Source organism: Podarcis melisellensis, assembly GCF_964234715.1.
Source record: "Podarcis melisellensis genome assembly, chromosome: 5".
Classification (NCBI taxonomy): Eukaryota; Metazoa; Chordata; class Lepidosauria; order Squamata; family Lacertidae; genus Podarcis; species Podarcis melisellensis.
This window is the reverse complement of record NC_138537.1, coordinates 36778801-36802957: the sequence shown is the minus strand read 5'-3', so window position 1 is coordinate 36802957 and position 24157 is coordinate 36778801. Positions and strand designations below refer to the sequence as shown.

At 44.0% G+C, this 24157-nt stretch overlaps 1 protein-coding gene and 1 long non-coding RNA gene across 16 annotated transcripts in view; one reads left to right on the top strand and one right to left on the bottom strand.

Annotated features, from left to right (window-relative positions):
* EPHB1 (EPH receptor B1) overlaps window positions 1-24157 on the bottom strand; it is a 334289-nt gene that overhangs the window by 171990 nt on the left and 138142 nt on the right. For all 13 annotated transcript variants that reach the window (XR_014168172.1, XR_014168173.1, XR_014168174.1 and 10 more), the window contains one exon: window positions 17480-18161. Coding sequence is in view for 6 of the 13 variants with exons in the window: in XM_081910347.1 (XP_081766473.1) it covers window positions 17480-18161 (682 nt within the window). In the remaining 7 variants the exon portion in view is untranslated. The remainder of the gene's footprint in view (window positions 1-17479; window positions 18162-24157) is intronic.
* Window positions 17743-22646, top strand: LOC309369644. Of its 3 annotated transcripts, none has more exons than XR_014168212.1 (4): window positions 17743-17870; window positions 17959-18110; window positions 20565-20724; window positions 22543-22646. It is a non-coding gene; the product is annotated as an uncharacterized lncRNA (long non-coding RNA). The 3 variants fall into 3 exon arrangements; XR_014168213.1 differs by having other exon boundaries at window positions 20553-20724; XR_014168214.1 differs by lacking the exon at window positions 17959-18110 and having other exon boundaries at window positions 17743-17882.

The window sequence follows — 24157 nt, the reverse complement described above, 5'->3', positions numbered from 1 at the left end:
TCATGTAATGAAAATTTATCCAGTGTTGCCCTGAACTATGCTTTGGTACTCAAGCCTGGATCACACTTTACAATCCACAGGACAATAGATTTGGCAAAGTTTATACTCTACGCACACTTACATTAGATTAAGCCCCACTGAAAACAGTGGCAGTGACCGCTGAGCTGCCTTATACCATGCAAACCCATCAGTCTATATAACTCAACTCTTCCTGGCTTTGCTGGAGATTGAACCTAGCACCTTATGCATGGAAACTGTATCGTCTCCCAGAGCTAAAGCATATCCTGTGCATAGGAGGACTGCACTGTAAAAAATGATGGACAAAGTACCAATTAGTTTCTGTGGCTGTAGAACCATGTGATACATATTGCATGGAACAGCTAAACTAAAAGATACTGGGAAGTTGGCATTTCCTGATTCCCTACTGTTGCAAGGGAATCTCAACATCTGCATTTTCTCCACTTCAAGGGAAAACAGCAGCCATGAAGCATTATTATTATTTTTGCTGGAAAAAGTGTAGAAGAGGAAAGGAATTAATACCAACAAAATTCCCACATCTAAAAAACCCCAACAACCGTCACACATTTGGCAGATTTGGCATTCGTACAGAGCCCCCGGTCGTTTCACGGACTATTGACCTGTACACCACTGCTTTATTCTTCCGTTGCCACCAATCAGGTTTCTTCTGGTGAAATACTGAGTCTCGGTCAGGTTGTAAAGTCAGCAACGAAGATTAAAGTTTATTGAAGAACAAACAAGTATTAAATATATTCAGAACGGTTTCTCAAATGTGCGCCCTTAACTAGATGTGGCACTATCTCACAGTGTCACACCCTTCTCTCTCAGTTCTGTCCCTGTCTCTCACTCTAGCTGTCACAACCGCTATGTTCATCTTACTGGCTCTGTCTGACTCTGACTCCTCTATCTCCCAATGGTAAAAACCCTGGGCTAAGCCTCAAAACCAGGCATGCTCCGCCTCTGAGCTTTCTCATTGGTCAATCTACATTAACCATTTCCATTCCCCCTATACAAACAAAATCACAAGGAATGGGCAAACGCCACAGTGGGTTTCACCAGAATTGCTTGTACAATACAAGCTAAAAACACCATAGCAACACAACATATTAAAAAGAGTAGGAGAAAATACAACAATATTCAAGTTTTCTTTCCAGTGCCACCATGGTAATGGCCTTGGTCATTCTGACCCCAAATCATACAGCTAATCTCCCTGGGACCTGAAGACACCTTTGATGAAGATCGTGAGCCTCTGCCTCTGCTTTTCACTTTGGGGCTCTGAGTGAGCAGCTAAGTGCCGATAAAAGCTGGTATTAATGGCTCCCTAAGTGCCCCTGAGTTTGGCTGTCAGCATGAAGCGCTTGGGTCTAATAGCCCCATGATATCTGCTGCTTTTGTTCTAGGGTGGGGGGAGGTACAGGGGGAGAGGGAGCTAAACAACACAGAGACCTATTTTCCCCCCAGCAGTGGAATTAGGCCTATTTTCTCAGCCTTCCTTTATGGGGAATTTTTAGTGACAGTTCCCCAAGGCTTATTAAGTGGCTCATCTCAGCTGCTCAGGTTGAGGATGGCTTTGAACAGATGTCAGGCGGTGTGTATCTCTTGGGAGCTTGCATAAGGGAGGCAGCGAGCCTGCCTACTTACAACACAAGGCGGATTCTGCCCTCGCTGGGAAACAGGAGCAGCTCCAAAAGCATTCCGCACAGTTCTGGTGACAAATCAATTGTGCAATCTCTGTTCCATTTGCCTTGTATCAAAGCGAGCCAAAATCAACATAATTTGTAACCGTGCCCTGTACTCTCACTGAAACTCACATGAGCTGTTTCAAATGGACATGCAGTTTAAAGAATGCCATGTTCTACTGATTCAATGAAGCAATACTTTGTGCACCACTTTCTGTCTGAAAACCGTGGATCTGGAACATACATATGATATACAAAGAACATGTAATGTTCATTTGATCCTTTCTGATGTAATTTTAATGCGCTATTGATTTATTTTGCACCCTGACCAGTTTAAAGAAACACAACAATCGCCCACTGTAATGCTTACAGATGAGCAAAGTGCTAGCACAAGAGAGATGCATACCTGTCAACCTTCCCTTTTTTTGCGGGAAATTCCCTTATTCCAGCGCCGTTTCCCGCTGCTTCCTGCTGCTATCCCGGATTGTTAGATATCTCGTAGGCTGTCCCTGGGACAGGTGAGGATGCTGATCCCTTATTTTCAAATCTGAAAATTGACAGCCATGGAGAGACATGTGCCTCTGATTCTTGCACAAAGATCTCAACGATAGGGTTTCATGGTGCTAAGATGTAACGCGGCTTTCCAAGTCACCCAAATTCATAGAGTGCTACTACAATCTAGAAGAGCTACTAATGTCCCCCGTGCACACACTTCATGCTTTTCTCTGCTTCATTTAAGGAACAGTGCATGGACTGCACATGCATCTTCACATTAAGCAGCTAACGTTTTGTTTTCTAATCTCCACAGCAATGGAAATGGCTTTCCTATCACTCCCCCTAAATTACTACATGCAATCTTTTGCAAAGCTCGAACATGCACCCAGCAACAAAACAGGCATAAAATGAAACCCACAGCACCATCACACATGTGCTGCAAGTCATGAGCCACTACAAGTGAATCACAGTTCTCTGGGTTCAATGTGTTGATGTGAATGAATGTGCCTTAGGAATTCATGTCATGGCATTCCACTCCACTCTATCTCAGAATGAACGATTAGCCTTCTCATTCAATTCTATTTCTTGTGCCTCCTCCCCACATCATGTTGTGCATTTCAGGCAATACATTACACAAATGAGGCTTGTTATTTTCGGTCCTAGCACTCTGCTGTCATATATATATATATATATATATATATATATATATATAAAATTCATCACTATTTATAGTCACATAGCTCTCTGTGTAACTGCAACGAAAGCATATATATATATATATATAAAATTCATCACTATTTATAGTCACATAGCTCTCTGTGTAACTGCAATTCATTTCAGCAAGTTTGAACAAGCATAAATGCCCCTTCTAATGCCCCCCCAGGAAGACACTGTTCTGTTTAGGTAGCAAATCCACAGCTGACAATTCATTGCAGTTTCATGTTTAACAAAATTAAATGCTTCATTCTGTTTCCATCAGCAACTGCAAAGTACAGGCTTGAGATCAATCACAAGATGTCAAGATGTTTCCTATATTTAAGAAATGCCCCACATACAACACCATGAAATATGAAGCTACAAATTTATTTCATGACCTATTATAGCAGAGGTGGTAGGTAGCCGTGTTGGTCTGATGCAATATATATATATATATATATATATATATATATATATATATATATATATATATGCAGGTTTTGGTGTCCTCGGGTGTCTTCCCGTGTAAAAGTTGGGGTGTCTAGGCGACGTTTCGATGAGGTCTCACTCGTCATCTTCAGGCTGGTGCTTTCGGCTTCTTGTTACTGGAACAGAGCAGGATCTCAGTGTTTGAGTTCCTATAAATACTGTTGAGGGGGTGTGGTGTATAGCCTCCAATGTTCTGGGCAGAGAGGAAGTTCCCAGGCTAGTGTGCCTTTTCTTCTTTTGTTCCTTAATTACTTGAGGGATATCTTGAGTGATTTCTTGAGTGATATCCTGAGTACCACTTAGGTGGGTCATTAGGTGTGGATTAGTTGCTAAAGTCTTTGTGTCTTGACCTCTTGAACTTTGTGAAGAGTTTTTCTGAGAAGATGGCTGTACTGCACTTAGTTGTGCTCTGGCTTGGCTTCGTGTATAGGGGCGAGCTGTGGTTTTGTGGCCTGTGTCAGCCAGATCTGTGTAGGGATTGCAGGGGGGTGCAGCATCCGGAGGTGCCACCATGGTTTGGCTACTGGATGGTGTCTGTAATTTATCTGTGGAGAGGGTCTGGGTTTGGGTCTGGTGTGGTTGATTGGTGATGGCGTTCTGTGTGCCTCTGGATCTGGTGTCAGTTTTTGTGGGGAGGGCTAAAAGTTGGGGTGTCGCCTAGACACCCCAACTTTTACACGGGAAGACACCCGAGGACACCAAAACCTGCATTCCTGTACCCGTGAAAATCTACGAAAGCAAATATATATATATATATATATATATCCAGTAGCACCTAAGAACAAACTTAGTTGGTCTCTAAGGTGCTACTGGACAATTTTTTTAATTTTTTTATATAGCAGAGGTGGGCAATTTGTGAGTCTCCAGATGTTGTTGGACTTCAATTCCCAACAGCCCAGCCAAAATGGCCAGTGGACAGGGATGATGAGAGATGTCATCCAACAAATATGGAAGGGCACAAGTTTTCAACCTCAGCACTACAGCAACCGAAGTTACAACTACAAATTCCAAAGAACAAAGCAATAAAGCACATGTTGATCCAATGTGGAAAACCAGGAATTCTACTTTAAAGATATTGTGCTTTTTCTAGTCACTCACCTGGGGAACAAGCTCAGTGAGCATAAAATCAAATAGACTGGTTCATCTAGTACTTTAATAAAGATATCAGTTCATTATAAGTGTTGTATACTGTCCCTGCAGGGCAACCAACAAGTCAAAACGTCCAACTATATTAAGACATCTTAAAATAATGTACTTAAAATACTACACAGTGGTACCTCTAGATGCAAACGGGATCCGTTCCGGAGCCCCGTTCACATCTAGAAGCAAACGTAACCCGTGTCCGCGCATCTAAGAGTGCGCGGGTCACGTTTCGGCACTTCTGCGCATGCGCGTGACACCATTTTGAGCGTCTGCGCATGCGCAAGCGGCGAGACCTGGAAGTAACGCACTGCGTTACTTCCGGGTTGCCGCAGAGCGCAACTCGAACGCGCTCATCTCGAAGCACATTCAACCCGAGGTACATGGATTGTTTCTTCACTGGTCTCCTGCTTTCAGAGGCTTTGGCTTTTACCCTTTAGACCAGCTTTTCTAAACCTTGGGTCCTCAGAAGTTGTTGGACTACAACTCCCATCATCCCTGACCACTGGTCCTGCTAGCCAGCAATGATGGGAGTTGTAGTCAAACAACATCTGGGGACACAAGGTTGAGATTCTTCAGAAAGACTGCTATAGACATTTATATCATTATTGCTAACCAAAACAATCTAGAAAATTTGGGGTTTGCTCATTTTAAACAGAATTTGGAGAGGTCACTATGAAATTGTGGGCGCTGTCAATTATTTCAAAAGAAAGACAAAAACCCATTACAATACTTCAAATACACCAGCTGGAATGGAAAAGCTAACGCTGAGGGGGAAATCTGTTTTAGCACAGACCAGTGTTGCAAATTCATATTCTTAGGCTGCCCTGGAGACACACATGGGAGCCAACTAAGCAGAATTTGCTCAGAGGGGAAAGTAGTTTGCTTCTGATCAGTAAAGTATCATATGAAATGATCACTTAAGTTACTTTTTGCAATGCAGCTTTGTGCAATATTGCAAGAAATCAATTATTCTTCTCTTTGCTAAACATTGTTTTAGTGCACATGAATCCAAAACCAAGGTGAAAAGAAAAACAAAGGAAAGCAAAATCTGCTCACTAAATAACATCATTACACCGGAGCTTTTTGCAAAGGCAGAAAGATATTGCACAAATGGCTTGTCCCCCCCCCCTCTCCTTTTCAGACTTTGCTCTCAAAGCGTTGGTGTGTTCTTGCTTCTGCAGTAAAAGGGACAAGCAAAGGCTTCTTTTAGGCACAGCTCATGCAATCCATTCATCTGTAAAAGCTCTTGGCTGGAAAATTATCCAAGGTGTGACCCATCTGCTGCCACCACTGAATCCTGCCGTGGACCCTACCAGCAGGATAAGGATTCATAGCCCCCACTGTGAGTCTTCTGGATTCACTTCCAGGTCCTGGCAAAATTAAACAACAAGCACAACTCATGGGAGTAAGCCTGGTATGCCAATATGAGCAGATGCTTAAAGGGCACTTCTGAGGGCAAACTTTAAACACAGCCTTGACTTCTGTTCTCTAATAAGCCCTTTCTGCCATTTTTAAGCATTTTCATTCTTGTGCTCTGACTGTCTCCAATGGTCACCATACCATCATTGATCTGTACCCTTTCACACATGCCACTTTTAGTGTCGGTGGTTTATGCTGCAATCTGACAGTAACTAAGGCGGCCTTGGAAAAGGCCTGGACCATAGCATGTGGGAGGGGATGGGGGGCAGGGGCACAGCACAGCCACACCAGTGGCCAGGGCTGAGCTCTTGCACAGGCTCCATGAACCCTCTGCGCCTTGCATGCACATGCCCGGTGGCGTTGGTGGTGCAGGCTGGCCTGGCATGGTGGGTTCTGTTGACCCAGCATGCGCCAGGCACCAAAAAAGGACAGAACACTGCTAGCCTTGGCACAGGGGCACAGCTTTCATTGCATAGCATAACTGTGAGATGCCACCCCCCCACCCCCCAATATTGCTCAAAACCCACCTCTTCCATGAAGCCTTGGGCACTGTCAGGAGTTCAGCCTACACTCGAGTAGGACCTTGGCAGAGACACATGCCCGACTGGCATGTTCTCTCCCTCCTGGCCTTTTGTTTGGGAGCTTCAAAAGCTTTCTTCAGCCCAAACATCACAGCAACCAATGCCAACCGACACCGGCACATACAGGGATCCACAGAGTTTGCGTGACAGACCTCAGCAACTCAGCATTTTGGCTAATCTACTTTATTTACATATAAACATACAAGGAGCACTGCAACATGGCTCCTTCTCTCTCTAGCATCAGCCAGCAAAGAGGGAAAAAACAAAGGACAATAGTCCCTCTTCGCGGAACACAGTAACACAAACATTCTGTCTCTGTCACTTCCCACTCTGTGGAGTCAAAACATACGTCATGTGAAAGACAATAATCCCATGACTGCAATCATGGAGCAGGAATTCTAACAGGCACAAGAACCCCCACAGTGCAGGGGCTGCTGCCTAATGCTGAGCTTCAGCTCAGACCCAACCAATATGGCAAATAGAGATGATGTGCATTGTAATCCAGCAACATCTGGAGAGAAACAGTTTAGTCAGCCTTCCCCTAATGTAACCCAGTTTATAGCTGAGTCTCAGAAAGTGCAATTGAAAAAAACACACAGTGTGTCCCTTTTACCCCCAGCCTCCATTTCCATCCCCTTTTTCTGTTGTTTCCCCTTGTCCAATTTTAAACTGAAAGTCCCCCGGGACACAGACCTGTCCTCTTATAGTCTTGTAAAATGCCACGCACACTGGGAGCACTACCGAAATAAATGAATATTACTATCAGCTGCAAATTGATCCATGCCAAGCAATAATATCTGTTGCTTCTTCCTTCTCAGCAAAAAAGAAAGCCTAAAAAGAATATTCAGTTATTACACAAAGCTCTGAACACAGGACCATGGCCTTGCCAACAGTAAGCACAACCTCTAATGCCACTTCATATTTTCTGTACTCTTGCAAAGATGCCGGAAAAGGGATGGGTATTTATAATTTGCCATGACTGTCAAAAGATTTCGGACGAGAAAGGAAACATTGCTTCAATGAGTAAAATATGTGATTGCAGGCTCTTCTATCCCCATTTGTGTCAGCTGTGGCAGGAAGCGAAATAGGTTTGGATGTGGGATGCCACATTCCGGGGATCAAAAACCTGGACACTCCCCATCACAACGATCCAGACACCCCCCATCATCCCGTATCTCCCTCACTCACCCCCTCCCTGCCACTAACCCTCCCCCAGTGGCGTAGCATGGGGGTGCAGGGGGGGCCGGCCGCACCGGGCGCAACATCTGGGGGGGGCGCACTCGCAGCTCTCTGCCCCTACTGAAATCCACGGGTTAGGGGGTGCAAATTACTTGCCTTGCCCCGGGTGCTGACAACCCACGCTACGCCACTGCCCTCCCCTTCCAGTGTGGTGTAGTGGTTAAGAGCGGTAGTCTCATAATCTGGTGAACTGGATTCTCGTCTCCGCTCTTCCACATGCAGCTGCTGGGTGACCTTGGGCTAGTCACACTTCTCTGAAGTCTCTCAGCCTCACTCACCTCACAGAGTGTTTGTTTGTTGTGGGGAAGGAAGGGAAAGGAGAATGTTAGCCGCTTTGAGACTCCTTCGGGTAGTGATAAAGTGGGATATCAAATCCAAACTCCTCTTCTTCTTTCTTCCTCACCCGCTTGCTCCCCCCTTTTTCCCTCCCCAGTCTGCTGTCTTCGGCCTCCTGCTCACAATAAGAGAGGCTGAGTGGTCCCTAGAAGGCCACTCAAGGCCAGGTGACTGCAGGGACCAGCGCAGACCCAGGGAGACAGTGCAAGGCCTGGCGGCAGCCAGGAACACCAAACCTAGTGCAACCCCCGGCAGGTTGCTCCAGACCACCTGATGCCTGCTTCCTGTTCCAGGACACAGCGCCTTCTGAGCATGTGCATGCCTCACAATTTAAAAAAACAACAAAAACATAAACATTAAAAAATATTAAAAACCCAAACCCGGACATTTAATCCAAAATGCAAAGATCTGCCCGGATGGGGGTGCTGGTTCCCCAAAACCAGACGTGTCCAAGAAATCCCAGGTGTAGGGCAACACTAGACCATGTGGTTGCACTATATAGAGAGTGAGCTTCATGTCTACCTCCTTGAAAGCAATTGTTCACAAACATTTGCGGGGGGGGGGGGCACACTTTGTTTTATTTATTTTCAAAGCGTTTTAAAACACACACACAAACAATCTGTGCTCTGAGAAATTACTTCATACATGTTTTATAATAAAAGAGGTGATTTTGGCCAGAGTGAACAATTTAACCCTTTTCGCTATGGCCTGCTATGGGAACCACCTTTTGTCCAGGATTAAATTGGTGAAAATGTCGTTAGTTTTGCGCAAAGATGCAGCAATGGGTAATTGCACCGCTGTGAGTAGCATGCTGAGGCTGTGTAGCGACTGACACGGGATAAGTGCAGGCAGATGGAAAGAAAGGCAGAGGATGACCTGGAGCAGGGCCCTTTCGTCAGCTTTACACCCTTTGCAAAACACAAATAAATCCTTTAAGAAGATTACACTTTTCACACCTTCCCTTGTTCCCTGGGGATTGAAAGATCTTGGAAATACATGTATGTGCAAAGAATCATACCTCTTTGGCATAATGGTGGTATAAGCGAATGTACAGTACTGGAAAACATCTTCCATCTTTCACTAAATGGAAATGAAGATTGCTGCTATTGTGTTAGAGTAAAAAAATGGAGATTCTGGCCGGCTCATTGTACAAGGTATGGGTCTTTGTCATCAGTTTTACCTGTGAACCAAAAAAATGCCTTTCCACACACCTTGAGCTGCTTCTCCCTTCTTTGTCTATAAAGGACACACCCTCTCTTTAACTCCACAGAGCACATAGAGCCATCTAGTGGCTGAACATTATATTGCAATCAAACACACGTAAAGAAAAAAGCATCTCTTGTGAGCAAAGCAAATAAATCTTCAAAATTTTAATCTTCACAATTTGATATAGTTTGTCGAGTTTAAGCCAAGGAGGTCTGCCATTAACTGGAAAGGAGAAAGCCATATGAGAGAGACAGAGAAAGAAAATCAGGTAGTTAAAACATCAAAGAATTATTAAATTAATATTTAGAGCACATTGCAGCCACTTCTTCCAATTTACTGAAAGTCCCAGAATTGGATTTCAAACCTGAAACTGATCATTCTCATGTCACTGGCATGAATCCATTCATGACATTGGCCTATAGGGCAGCCTAGAAATCTTTCAAATAAATAACAGTGACTCTAAGTATTATAGTTTTGCAAAGTACAGTATAAAAAGACTTAGCAGGTCGAAAAATTATAAGAACCAAATGTTTAAAAAAAAATTAATTCTTTTGGAAGACTTGAGAATTGTATTATGAAGCAATTTCTGTAATGGTGGGATCTAGAAACATTTTGTTTAAGAGAGAAAAAAAGATGATTCCCCTATAACTACAACTTTTTGAGATTAGTCTTTGCATAGAATTCAGTTATTCTCGGACCCATGGTGGCTTTCTTTCTTTCTTTCTTTCTTTCTTTCTTTCTTTCTTTCTTTCTTTCTCTTTATATTACTATTAACATTTTGAAAGCTGCCTTCAGTAGTGTCACCGTGTCCAACACTCCCAACTTTTTCATTGCCTTGCCTTCCAGCAACTTTGGACTGAACCTTTCAAACTAGAATGTTATTTCAAAGAACAGAAAGTTTCAGTAAAGCCACTAGGCATAAAGGGGGGGAAATGAGCAATGTTAATAAAAACTCAGAAAGCAGTGACATAAAAGGAGAAATTACATAATTTCCATATTTATAAATCCAAACCCTATGAGGATTCCAGCAGGCGGTATCAAATTGACAGCACGCATGGCAAAGCCCAAAACAAGAGAGAGAAAAGTTCCAATTAAGAGAAAGAATCAGAGTGTCGTTCCCGGAGTTCCATTTAAATCAGAACCAATCAAGGCTTGTTCTGATTCCTGCCGTTTCACTCAGGAAATAATGAGAAAGATGAAAGAGGCCCAGCCAGCCAACGCAGCCCCACACAGCCCTTTGAAGCCAAGAAATCACAAACATCACTTCGGAGAGTTCTGCCTTCGCGAGGCAGCTGTTGCGTGGCCTTCTTCAAGAAAGCAATCTGCAGTTTGATTTTGCCTTACAACAGCTCCTGCACCTTGGTGCTGACAAACAATCAAGGCCAGCCTGCAGGGGCAATGAGTTTCCAAGCAAGAAGGGGAAATCTTTTGGAGGAGGGGTGTCAAAATTGATCAAGCCACATACTCCGCCCTGGATCGGTTTTGCTTCGAAGGACATTTGAGGTCATGTTCATGCATGTCTCAGGTGCTATCAAATCACGCATCCCACATCCCATTACTATTCCTGTCGTCATGATCGCAAAGGTCCTAGAGAAGCTGTATTATTCATCTTACTACTTTGCTATTACATCATCTCTTACCTCACAATGCACCTTGTTCCACTATATTGTGAGGCAGCATTGGTTGCTGGGCATCCTCCATCCCCGCTCACCTCAGCAAGTCCACCTCCTCACTACAATAAGGACAGTGGGCTCTTGTCAATAGGTCCTCTGCTATGGTGCAGATCCTCAGCCGATGAACACCCGCACCAACCCTTGGACTCCAATCCCATTGTGATGGTTTTATACATTCTACAAATTCTATAGATTCATGGGGCACAGAAAATCAAGGAAACGCCAAGTCAGTGAAGTCAAAGAAGGGCAGGAACAAGGTAAACTGACAATCTTGGAGAATGCGTTCAGAGCTGGGTCACAGTAAGGTATTTGCAACCGTCTTCACAAATACCTACCGCAAGGTATGTAGCCTATCTAAAGGGATGAATTAATTCATATTATCAGCCATTATGTCTCCTACTCAAAATTGGGTTTTCCATCTTGATATGACCTGGAAATGTGTGCTGGAATCTAATCTAAGCCACCATGAGCAGAATAAAGAAGCTATTCCATGAAAGGAGAAACTAGCTGTGCTGTCTCCATCATAAGTTTCAGCTAAATTAGGAGGTTTGATGCAATAGAATGGGGAGGGGAGAGTGTGACAGGAGTGTTGAATGGGGATCTGAGGAGCGCAATGGCAAGGTACCCTAAGGCAGCAGACTGTTACGTCAGCTGACACCCCCATTCCAGTGGTTGGTCTACCACTTTCAGTTCCCAGCTCAGCCAGAAGCCTGATCACCCACCATCTGTCGCTGGTAGACACCCCATCCGAGGCCTCCAATTTAGGGTGCCAGTTCTCTTCTCCTGAACAGTGCAATAAAAGAGACTGCATTTCCCATTCTCTCTTACTGCTTGTCAGTGTTAGCAATTAAAGGACCACTGCTATTTTTATAAGGTGCATCTGACCACCACCATCTATGCACTTATCACCTGACCTGTCAACATGGCAGGAAAGGATTACTGCATGACCAGTGCATGCTTTGAAGCTGTGCAGCCCAAGAGTGCCCCAAGGGAAGAAATATAATCCCTTTCCAGGAATGCTGCAAATGCTTCTAAATGTGCACAATTAATACCAAAAGAGAAGCACTGACAGCTGCCATTTAGTCACTGTACTAAGGTGCACTTAGGGATGATCCAACCTCTCCATTGTAGGCCTATGGATGCCAATCGATGCTGTTTTTAGAAATCCTGGCTTAAAGGTTATGTCTTGTAAAGCCGGCGTGGGATACCTGTGACCCTCCAGACCTTGTTGAACTGCATTTCCCATCATTCCTGACCTGTGGCCATGCTGGTTGGGATTAATGGGAGTTGGAGGCTGTGGCAATCACACAGGGTCCCTGGACATTTCACCATCTATTGATCCCTGTGCCACCACTTTATTTCTCTCTGCCACCACCCAGGCCCTACCTGGGACAATACTGAGTCCAATCAGGGTTAAATTGGAAGATAAACTTCTGTTTATTTATTGCAGTTTAACAAGCGTATGGTTTCATAAATGGTATCGGTCAATTACATTCATGGGGTGCCTATCCAGACCTATAACTTTTTGCTACCTGCTCTCACTCACTAAACCACCTCTCAGATATTTACTTGTCATCCTAGCTTCTAACTTCCTGACTCAGCTTATTTCGCTACACTAACTCAACCTACCCACACTCTATCCCAATTCACTCCCACTCCAACCCAACCAACCACCCAACTCCCAACGAACTCCCCCTTTGCCCCTCCCAGAGCTGGTTTTATAGTCCCTCTGACTCCACCTGGGTCCTGATTGGGTAACCTGTTTAACTATTTCACCTCCAGCACTCTCTCATATGTTAACATCACAGAGGCCAACAGCACCAAGAGGGCCGCAGGTATCTCATTATTGTTGCCACAGCACAAAATCCTTCTACTCCTTTCCTGCTCCATAAGCTTTACTCTGCTCCATTATTCATATTTAATCTTTGTAATGTTATAATTTGGTTTCAATTTATTTCAGCACCTGCTCATGATGCCACTAGATGGTGAATATGATACGGTCATCAATTATCTCCTAGGGGTTTTTTTATGTTTGTATTGCATTGTATAGGATATATGGAGAACTATAATTAATTTTTTTACTGCTTTCTTTCACTGCACCCTTTCTCGCTAGGGATCTTACACTTCCATTACTAAACCAAACAAACACTACTGGTGTTTCCGCAGTATAAACAGCTTCCATTTTCTTCTTAAACCAGGCAGGCTTACTTAAACTAATTTTAACTGCTTCAGTTGGGAGAAGTAGCCCAACTTTAGGGACCTGAAGATCCATGTAAATATGATTGGTTGGGCTCTCTAATTACCATATGTTGTAGGCAATCAATAGAGATGAATATCTCATTTCATATCCTGTTTGCGGGCTTCCCAGGGGCAGTTTTCTGCTGAAAGATGCTAGAGGCTGCCCTCATTATCAAGGCAATACAGTATTTGCATGCATTAAACTTAATAAACATACTACTCACCATGGTTGTATACATGTTCCCATTCACTCAAGCATCCAGTGCATTCCCATTGCTTGTTGAGGAAGCCACATAAGCACTATGTTAGCCACAATCCATATCTATCTAGCCTGTAGATTCTTGACAAATGCTGCATTTTCTTGCATTTCCCCCCAAATCCGCTTCACTTTGATTTGAAAATGTAAACCACATAAAGACATCTACCTACCCTCGCCACCCACTGGTGTGGACAGAAAGCAGGCAAACACATTCAACCATACTAACGTGTACCACAATGTACAAAGGCTGTTTGAAACTCAGCAGGAGAAAACCACCTTGCTATGTTTTAAGCTGGTAATGTGTGCACAATCCATTTATACAAAAGCTATAGAATGCAAGAGTCATGATAGAGAATGCAAAAGTCATGAAGAGGCCACTGTGAACATAAATTGCACTGACCATATATGTGTCACCTGCGCACGCACGCACGCACGCACGCATGCACACACACACACACACAGAGGCAGTAGGGATTTTCATTTTTTCCCGTTCTTTTATGGGCCTCAGGTCTTTAGTCATGCATAGAGCTCAGGTGGTACTGGTACTCATCTGAAAAGTATTTTGGGGATTGGGGGCACTAGGGCACCACCAGTTGAGATGTTATCTTGTGCCAGATCACTTGAAGGCAGAAAAAAAAACTTTATCATTTTCTAAATGTCAGCTCCTCTCCTTCTGTGGAGGTGGACAATTCTCCTTCTGGCTCTGCTAGCTTGAATCTTAGATTAGTCATTCATGAAAAATTCAAGGCCAAAGGAGTGAGTCGTTTAGTAGTTCACTCATCTTAAGTCTGTTATTAGTAGAGTTGTGACCTTATTGTTTAGCCAGCCTCAGGTAGGCCTAGCCCCCCCCCCCAATGAATACATCTTTCATATGAGTACCAATGGTACCTTCTCCAGTGAGCAAAGCTGGTATGAGTGAAGGGTGGCAGCTTTGCAGAAAAAGAGGATTTTTGGATACACTTGTGGTGGTATGCTGGCTTTTAGGTGGTGTTTCTGTTTGGCTTCCAAGCAGCCAGATTCAACAATTTTGATTCTGGGTGGCTGAGAAAGCATTGTGTGAGCGGATCTGGGATCACAAATAGCATCCAAGATGGTGATTTATATCAGGGGTAGGCAACCTAAGGCCCAGGGGCCGGATGCGGCCCAATCACCTTCTCAATCCAGCCCGCGGATGGTCCAGGAATCAGTGTGTTTTTACATGAGTAGAATGTGTACTTTTATTTAAAATTCATCCCTGGGTTATTTGTGGGGCCTGTCTAGTGTTTTTACATGAGTAGAATGTGTGCTTTTATTTAAAATGCATCTCTGGGTTATTTGTGGGGCATAGGAATTTGTTCATATTTTTTTCAAAATATAGTCTGGCCCCCCACAAGGTCTGAGAGATGGTGGCTGAAAAAGGTTGCTGACCCCTGATTTATATCTTGCTCTTCCTCCCAAAGGCACCCATGCCATGCCTTTCTTCCATGCCATTTCTTAATCGAAATTGCTTTTCCACCCCACCCCAAAGCTGCCATCAGCCCTGCTGGGGGAAAATACAGATAGCTCTACCATGTTTGGGATTTTTCTCAGTTTGGTAATAGCAAAATTGTGGGGGGAGGATTTAAATGGAGAAAACAGCAGAGGAAAATGTTTCAACCTACACTCCCTCACTATCACTGCTCCTACAAAAACTGGGTATCCCCTTATGGCTGCTTTAAAGTTTAACAATAAAAAGTTGGGAAATGCAATCATGAATCGACTGCATCACATCTGTTTTGGCCCTTAGATTCAATTTCCATTTTCCTTAGATACTAATTTCATCTTATAAAAAATCCACAAGCAGCTATCTTTTAGAAAGCATACTGAAAGCAAAGCAATATATTTGCTAATATTAGACTGTGCTGGCAATATGTTGTTTTAGAGAGCATTTAAAAGTGTGAATGGGAAATAAGGTCAAGTAACTTTTTGCACAGTATGTTCTCTATAAAAAGTATGCACCTTTTTCGATTTGAAGTATTTACTAAACATTTACATGCAGTTCCCTCAGGGTTTCACTACAAACACTGCAAACATTCTGTGTGAGACACAGCATTCAGAATGTGCCGCCTCGGGCACATGGCCAACTATGTACTGCCATTTGCATAATCTCAGCCACTTATAGCCTTGACATTGTGACATATACTTGTTTCCACACACAGCAGTCACTTCACAATAAAAGATCCCCCTATATGGCCTTGCACTTACAGAAGCCAGATCACATCATGGTCCCTAGATGTTAGCATTTCCCTAGTGTGTGCTCCATACCTCGCAGCTGTATAGAGTACCTTTACCTCCCACGTCGCCATTGTCGAAAACAGAGAGGGAAATAATTTCCACCATATTCGATATGTCTAACTTACCCACCTCAGATTCCTCAGCCTGGAGAAGCTAACTCCCAAGGCTCAATTCATACACAGAGGCAAGGCCCATGCCATTTAGAACAATAACACACTGCCTTTCATTTGAATTCATCCAAAGAGTGTCAACTCTAGGTGTCAGGGAACTGCCATCAGTGCCGGAGGGAGAGAGCAAAATCCAGAGGGATTCCAGAGAGCGTCCCGGGATTGGGAGAGGCAGCCCATCTTCTGGGGAAGAGAATCAGCGTAGCACCAGTGGAGAAGGGGGGCAGATGGGGGAAGCGGCAAGGCGGTCCCATGACTCCTTGCCGGGGACCAGCGGGGAGAGTAGGGGTCCTCCGCCGCCTACGCCCTCCTTGCGCAGAAGGCTTTCGCGCAGAGAGAGTAGGAGGAGACTAGGCGTCAAAGAGCTTCTTTGCTGGAAGAAGTTTAAGAAACGCCCACTGACGGATTCTGCCAGCGATTGAGGCAGCCACGAGTGAGTGGCTGTTCGGACAGAAAAGGTTCACTCAGGCAACCCAGCCAGGTGTTTGCACCGGCTTACGCACAAGCAACCCCTAGAACCATTACACTAGGTTTTTGAGGTTCCTTGCACTAGATACTCTCCATTATACCTCTCCATCAGAAAGTCTCAACACCATTTTCACTAGTTGCTCCTGCTGCTCTTCTTCACCACCACCACCACCATCATAGCTACCACCTGCCTGCTCACCAGGCAGAGTGCCAAGCAGGCAGTGGCATTTGCTGCTCCTCTTCCTGGTAGAGCTTTCCTGACAGAACAGACATGTAGGTCAGCCTAACATAGGTCACCCTGGATCCAACTTTGTGGGATGTATTATCCAGTAAATACGTGGCAAAATGTTGACTGAGAGATTTCAGCTAAGTAAAGGTTCCTCTGGGCTGAGCTCAGTGAAGGCCACATTTGATCCTTATGAAACCACAGATATTTGCAGACATGACCACTGCTGCAGTCCCATTTGCTCCACCCAAAGCTCATTGTTAAATGCTGATGCCAATAAAATTGATCCCTCCAAAAAAGCATTTACCAAAGAGATACAGAAAGGGTGTGAATACTACTGTGAAGTATTATCAACTTGCAAATTACACTGCAAATTTACACCTAGGATACTAGACATTCACAAATGAGTTTCCTATATGCTATGACTCAACCATGAGCAGAGAAGCTGATCATTTGATGGTCATTTCAGGAGCTTCAGCACTGGGATAAAATATAAGTGGGATTTTCTACTCTGAACAACTGTGTGGCATAAAGCTAAGGCGAAACACAATTGGACAGAGGAATCACAAGTAAATCACTGTCACTGCTCAACATACATCATCTTAGTCCTTATCTCATTTATTAAGATGTCACATTTTCTGCCTGACTTGGTTTAAGGCAGGTACCACTTAGGACAGTTCTTAGTAACCCATGCTACAGATACTGAAAAGACTTAACTCAAAGCTACAGCTGTCCAAGGTGGACAAAGCAATGCAAAACTTTAATTCCCAGGCAATCCCAAACATACTGGCATTAATACAGGTTGGCTGTTCCAATTTGCTAGGGGCAAACGATGCTATCAAGGATTTCTGTCTGGCCATCATCACACAGCATCTCAACGAATCATCACCTTACCTTTGCAGGCCACGTTGTTCTCGGGCTCATATCCAGCCTTGCAGGTACAGCGGCCAATGGGAACCATCCACTCCCCATCTCCATTGCAGTACAACTTAATGGGCACATCCACCTCCTCGGCATTCGGGATGCACGTGCCCCGTGCAATCACTAGGGAGGTGCTCTCTGCTCCTGTCATCGTCTCTGGGAAGATGGCAAAATTCTGCACCACGCTGGGGCATTTCTTAAAGAAGACCCTCACCGACAGCAGTGACATGCACGCCCCATAATCCTGAAAGGCCAGGTAAAAGCCGTTGCGATTGAGGGGACCAAAGCTCCTCACCTCTGTGTTCACCTTCATCAACCTGCCACCAAAGTCCACCTGAGAGAAGCTCTCGTCTGCAGCGATGGTGTCCACCTTGAGGTAAGGGGCCTCTGTCCAGAAGGCTGACTTCTTGGTGGCGATGACAGAGTCTGTCTCATAGTAATACAGGTTGAAGGTTTCCTTGCAAGAACCAGGGACATTTGGGAGGCTGCTGCAGTCCCTCACCGTGAAGCGCATCTCTGTGTAGATGCGGTGCGCGCCCCGTCGGTTGATGAATGTGGTGAGGAGCCAGTTGTTCTGGTTGGGCTCAAAGACATTGCACACCTGGTAAGTCCGGATAGTGTTGAGGTTCTCATCGTAGCCACTGACTTCTTCCCACTGTGTGGAACAAATAAGAAGGGAGGGGGATTCAGGCAATTAAAATGAATGGAGAGAACGAAACACAGAGATGGCACTTTAAACCAGGGGGATCATTAATCACTGCAAGCTAGCTGGGATACACAAGACTTGGAGGATTTGTGTGTTCTACTTTCAGTTCTGAAAAACGTGAGAGACATCCCTAATTTTAGGGTCTGTTCCATGAGCATGGAATCAGCCAACAGAAAGAAAGCCAATAAGCTAAGAGTTCTTGGCCCAGTCACACACACACACACACCCTGCTTGAGGCCAGCAAAGTGACACACACATTTAGATTTTTACTCATATGCTAACCCGCTTCTTGAAGCTGATGTAACTCTGAATCATCTGATGCCCTTAAGGTTCTGTGACAAAGATCATAAAAATCAACCAGTTTCTGCTCTTCTGATAGTTTGACCTCTTTTAACCCCTAATTGGCAGAGCCTCTGTAAGCTTGGCAGTTTCCTGAGCAATGCTCATCTTGGATAGAGCTGGCAACTATCAGGGTGTTTAGTGTAAAAAAAGGGGGGGAAATGTGGGCCATAATTAAATTAAATTAAATTAACAAGCTGGTCTAACTGAAATTACTGAAAATAGGTTGGTGACTCAATAATGCTTTTCAAGTTATACAATAAAAGAAAAGGGACCCTACCTAAACCTGTAGGTGGGCTATCAAAACCAATAAATTCTGCTCTGGAACCAGGGACATTTCATTAATTATTTGACTAATGGATCTGAAACAGTTATACCTTGCCTTTCAGCTTCCCAAGGCAGCTCACAATAATAACAATAAAAACAATCAATGAATCTGAATGCAATTAAATCATAATATTAACAGCAGCATAGATCAGAAAAATAACAGTACAGTGGTACCTTGGGTTAAGAACTTAATTCGTTCTGGAGGTCCATTTTTAACCTGAAAATGTTCTTAACCTGAGGTACCACTTTAGCTAATGGGGCCTCCCACTGCCGCCGCGCCACCACCGCACAATTTCTGTTCTCATCCTGAAGCAAAGTTCTTAACCTGAGGTACTATTTCTGGGTTAGCGGAGTCTGTAACCTGAAGCATCTGTAACCCGAGGTACCACTGTAGCATCCTAAAGCCACGTAAGAGAGGAGGTGATGGTCATCGCTCCACATTAGAAGGACAGGTGAGGGGCGTGTATGGGTTAATCCCACCCCTTACTGCCAACATGCATGGCTGCTATGGCCCCCTGCTATCCAGCCATTGGGAGAATATCTCTCTGTGTACCAATATATGCAAACAGAACTCCTCCATGGGAAGCAGGGAGCTTTCAGAGGCAGCCAGATGCAGGGAGTGCAGGAGGACAGGCTGCTCCACTAGCAGCAAGTGTAGCTGCCAGAGTGCTGACAGAGAGTCACCATTGCCAAGATTATTACTACAATGTTACTAAGTTGCACTAGCTTCCAGTTCAACGTACTGGTTATTACCTATACAGTGGTACCTCGGTTTGCAAACTTTATCCGTTCCTGAAGTCCGTTCTTAAACCAAAGCCATTCTTAAACTGAGGTGGACTTTCCCTAATGAGGCTTCCCACTGCCGGTGCCCTTCCACTGTTTGGCTTCCACTGTTTGGCTCCCACTGCCGGTGCCCTTCCACTGTTTGGCTTCCGATTTGTGAGGTAAAGTTCACAAATCAGAACACTACTTCCGGTTTTGCAAAGTTCGTAAACTGAATAGTTCATAAACAGGACTGTTCATAAACTGAGGTACCACTGTAGTGCCTTAAATCAGGCTTCCTCAACCTCAGCCCTCCAGATGTTTTGGACTACAATTCCCATCATCCCTGACCACTGGTCCTGTTAGCTGGCGATCATGGGAGTTGTAGGCCAAAACATCCGGAGGGCCGCAGGTTGGGGATGCCTGCCTTAAATGGTTTGGAACCAGGATATTTGAAGGGCTATTTTCTCTCCCATGATGTTCACTGTTGGATGTCCTACTCCATGTCCCTTTGCCTTCAACTACTCAGCTGGTCAGGACATGTTACAGTGTCTACTTAGTAGCGAGGCCAAGGTTGGGAAACTCCCTCCCACAGGAAGCCTGATTGGATCCTTCCTCCTGGCCTTCAGAGAAATAATGGAGACATTCCTACTCCACCAGGTATTTCATCTGCCTCTATTTTAGCAGGGGTTTTTTCTCCTGCTGTTACAGGTTGTTTTAATGTTCCTTCCATTTTTATCTGTTAATAATGAAATGTTTGTTTTTCTGTGTGTAGTGTTTTTCTTTAAGATTATTGTGATGTGCCTTGGTGACCTTGTTGTCAAAAGATGGGACAGGGACATTTTTAAACAAAGTGTGGTGACCAGTTTTGATAGAATATCATATGCAGTGAAAAACTCTAATGGTTTATAGGTCATTTTTCAGCAAAATGATGGCATATAAATAAGGAGAAAGGCAAAGAAGACACTGGGGCAAGGTTGGCTGTTTCTGCAGGCCATCTACCACCAGTTGCCCTATGAGAAGAATCCTGATGACTTTGGATATCACTCATGAGGCAACCTGGAAGGGATCTGCATCCTGGAAAGTGAGTTATAAGGAACTGCAATAATAAACATATAAAGTCTCCACATCCAAGATAGCCAGGATTCTATACCCTGTGAGAATGACAGACTGAATTTGGTTATTTATAAGTCACCCTTTTGAAGCATATCTACTAAAGGTGGCAAAGAGCAATAATACAACCATAAAAATGCAATAACATAGTGAAATGTCACTTCCACCTGGAGCTGGCTTGTGTGGCTCCTGTGGACCAATCAGAGTGCTGCATTCTGGACCCTATTGTTCTAGGACCAATCAGACTGCTGCCTTTTGGATCCTATTCACTCAGTACATAACACATAGTGTAACACTGTATGCATTCCAGCATAATATAGCACTGGCTTACCCAGACTTTGCACATTATGGCTTACTAGAACAAGGGTATACTCTTAGAAAGAAGCTTGCAGGGTCTTTGTATCTTTACAAGCAGCACTGAGCTAAGCCAAAGTTTCATTTAATGTTCCAGCCTAACCCAGACTGGTGGTTAGGCTCTCTCCTTGTTAATCACAAATAGTAGTGAAAATTTGGCTATGAATCATGAACCCGGGTTTGGAAAGCATACTAAACCAAACCTCGACTTAGTTCAGTATGGAACAAGAATTTTTAAAAGGAGCAAGGTGGCTACAAGCTGCTCTCCAAGAGTCCACACGTTTGTGTGGTTCCAGTAAATCATAGATCGGCTTACCATGTCATACAAACCACATCAAACTGCAAAATACAAAAGAAATAGCAATACAATTCAGACAGCATAAAACCATTTCCAAAGCAAGCACAGTAAAACAATAAAACACTAGCATAGCGTCAGCTAAAACACATCAGCTTACAGCTATCTGAAACTGGTGGGTTTTTAAGCTTTATTAAATACTACAACTGATAGTGGCAACCATAAATTTATTGGGAGGCAGTTCCTTTGGGGGGCTGTGTGCCCATCCAGCACCTCCCTACCTAGATTACCCAGTTTCTTTACCCACAACAACTTTGTCTTGTCTGGTTTAAGCTTCAGTTTGCTCACTTTCATCCATCCCAAAACTACCCTTTCGACATGTGTTTAGAAATTCCACAGCCTCTCTGGGATTTGCAGGTATGTTGCTGACACTCTTCCCCAGTGGCTTCATGTATATATCAACTATCTTCAACCTTTTCAGACCCAGCACCCACTTTTAACACAAACGTGCATTCGGGAACCCTTTTCTTGAAGCATATATTTGCAATATATTTCCAGCTTGGATCAGGCTGTGACCCACTAGGATCCCAACCCACCAGTTGAAGATCAGTGGCTGTGGATGATGAAAACTGAGAGGGTGGGAGAGAGATGAAACTTTGGCACCCTGTTATGCTAAAGGCCACAGGATGAAACAGAAATTTCCTCGGGACGTCAATGTTGTCCCCCAAATAATGTAACATCTGAGAACTGACTGCAGATAGCCAGACATTTCCCATTTCCCCTCCACAAGGAGCTCAAGAGTGGTACAAATGGTACTCCCCCTCCTCATTTAACATTTCAGTCCTCCTCCACATAACATTTCAGTCTCCTAGACACCTTGCTACTGGTCTCAAACCTGCCTCTCCCTCCCCCCCCCCCAATTATATTTTTGTGGTGGTTATTTTCTCATTGAGGGTTGCCTATATAGGGTTGGGGTGTTGCCTGCTTTTTCAGCTTGTCTTCACTTTGTTTTAGGGGAGTGTAGGTAGTTTGCCTGTTTAGCATGGGTTCTGAGCACCATCCATTTTTCTTCTGTGAAATTAATACGTTGTGGTGTCCACAACAGTTTCTTAAATTTCTCATGCTTTTTTTTTAAAAAAGGAGTTCCCTGTTTTACGGTGTTGCAAGATGGCTCTTTGCTATTTTTGCTGCAAGAGACTAATGTGTCTGCCATTTGGAAGTGGTGAATAAAGTGATCCAAACCAGCACAGTTCAACAAGGAAAAAAAGGTGGGAAATCACTTCACTCAGGTTATGGCTATGGGGGCGCGCGCGTACCTTAAGGACTTTAAACTACAAGCTCATTGCAAACAGAATAGTGAAAATCAAACCTGTTAAACACCATGCCCGAAATTCAAGCGTTCTAACCTCCTTGTCTCCATCTGCTAACATGCTAAAGCACAACTGTATTATTGCAACACTTCTCCAGTAATGACCATATTGAGTGGGTGTCATATGATCATAAATAAGGGAAGGGGGAGGTCATCTGTGCAGCCACATGGGGAAAGTGGGAAAGCGGATGAACCTGTGGTCCACATGTGGTTTGGGGAATAGGAAATGAATACGAGAAAACTTGCTCCAGGCAGGGCTCTCCGCTTCTCAGTTTTCTGAGCAGCAACATCCATCAAAATTGACACAGGGACTGTGCCAATTTTCAGGTGGAATAATGAAAGGGCATTACCGTAATGTTGGCTACTGTGGCAATTAAAGGGCAGGAAGAAAGTGTGCCCGGGCCTGTGATGGAATTAGAATATCGCAGCCCAATTTATAAGCCATCCAAATTGCTCCGTGTTTACAGGCTGATTGTTTGCAACAGCATTATTCATATGGCAGCCTTTAAGTGCTGCTCTGGATGTGATGCATAATTCCAAGGTGCTCCAGTGCCACTGAAGCATGAATTAATGGCTGTGTCGCCGAACGTTATCAGAAGGATTTTAATGTTTTTTTATGGAGATGAGAGTATTACATATGTAAGCAAAACTGTATGGTGTAAAATGTTAGGCTGTCATGTAGATCAACGGAAGTTAATGTGGTGGCAAGGGGAAAGGAGATTATTCTGTGCTGAGGAGCGCGCATGCCTGCAACCTCAGGTTGCTTTCGGAGTTTTCAAGTTCTTATTACTGCACTTAAAAAGTCCACACAGTATTTCCCCTGCTAAATTTCAGCTCCAGAATAAAGTGCTGAGAAGCAGCAAAGGCTCGCAAAACTGTAATGCAGCCACCAATCAACCGTTTACTTCCTTCCTAGGTGGTGATAACAATCCCATTAAAAGGTACTATCTCTGCCTCTATGCGCAACAATATAAAATTGTTTCAAAGCATGTACATTTATACACAAGCTGTTATGCTAGATTCTCTGCAAAGTGCATCTGTTGATAAGGGCATTCTTCCTACCCGCTGCAATAACTTATTTATAGACAGTTTGCCATTCACTCAAAAGAAAGGACCCAGAAAACCTTGCAGAACTGCATTCTTAGGAAGCACAAGCACACCACTAAAATGGAACCAGCCTTTGTGCAGCAATTTTGTATCAGCATATGTGTTTATTTACCTGCTGAAGTATCAAGATGAGTGGATGAGCTCATTAATTTCATTGCAAGTCCCTGAGTTCTAGTACTATGGGAGAAGGAGAAAAGGTTTTCGCTGTTCATGTTCTTTCCAGTATTTATGTTATAAACCTCCACATGTCTTCCCTTAGTCACTTTTTAAAATTTAAAG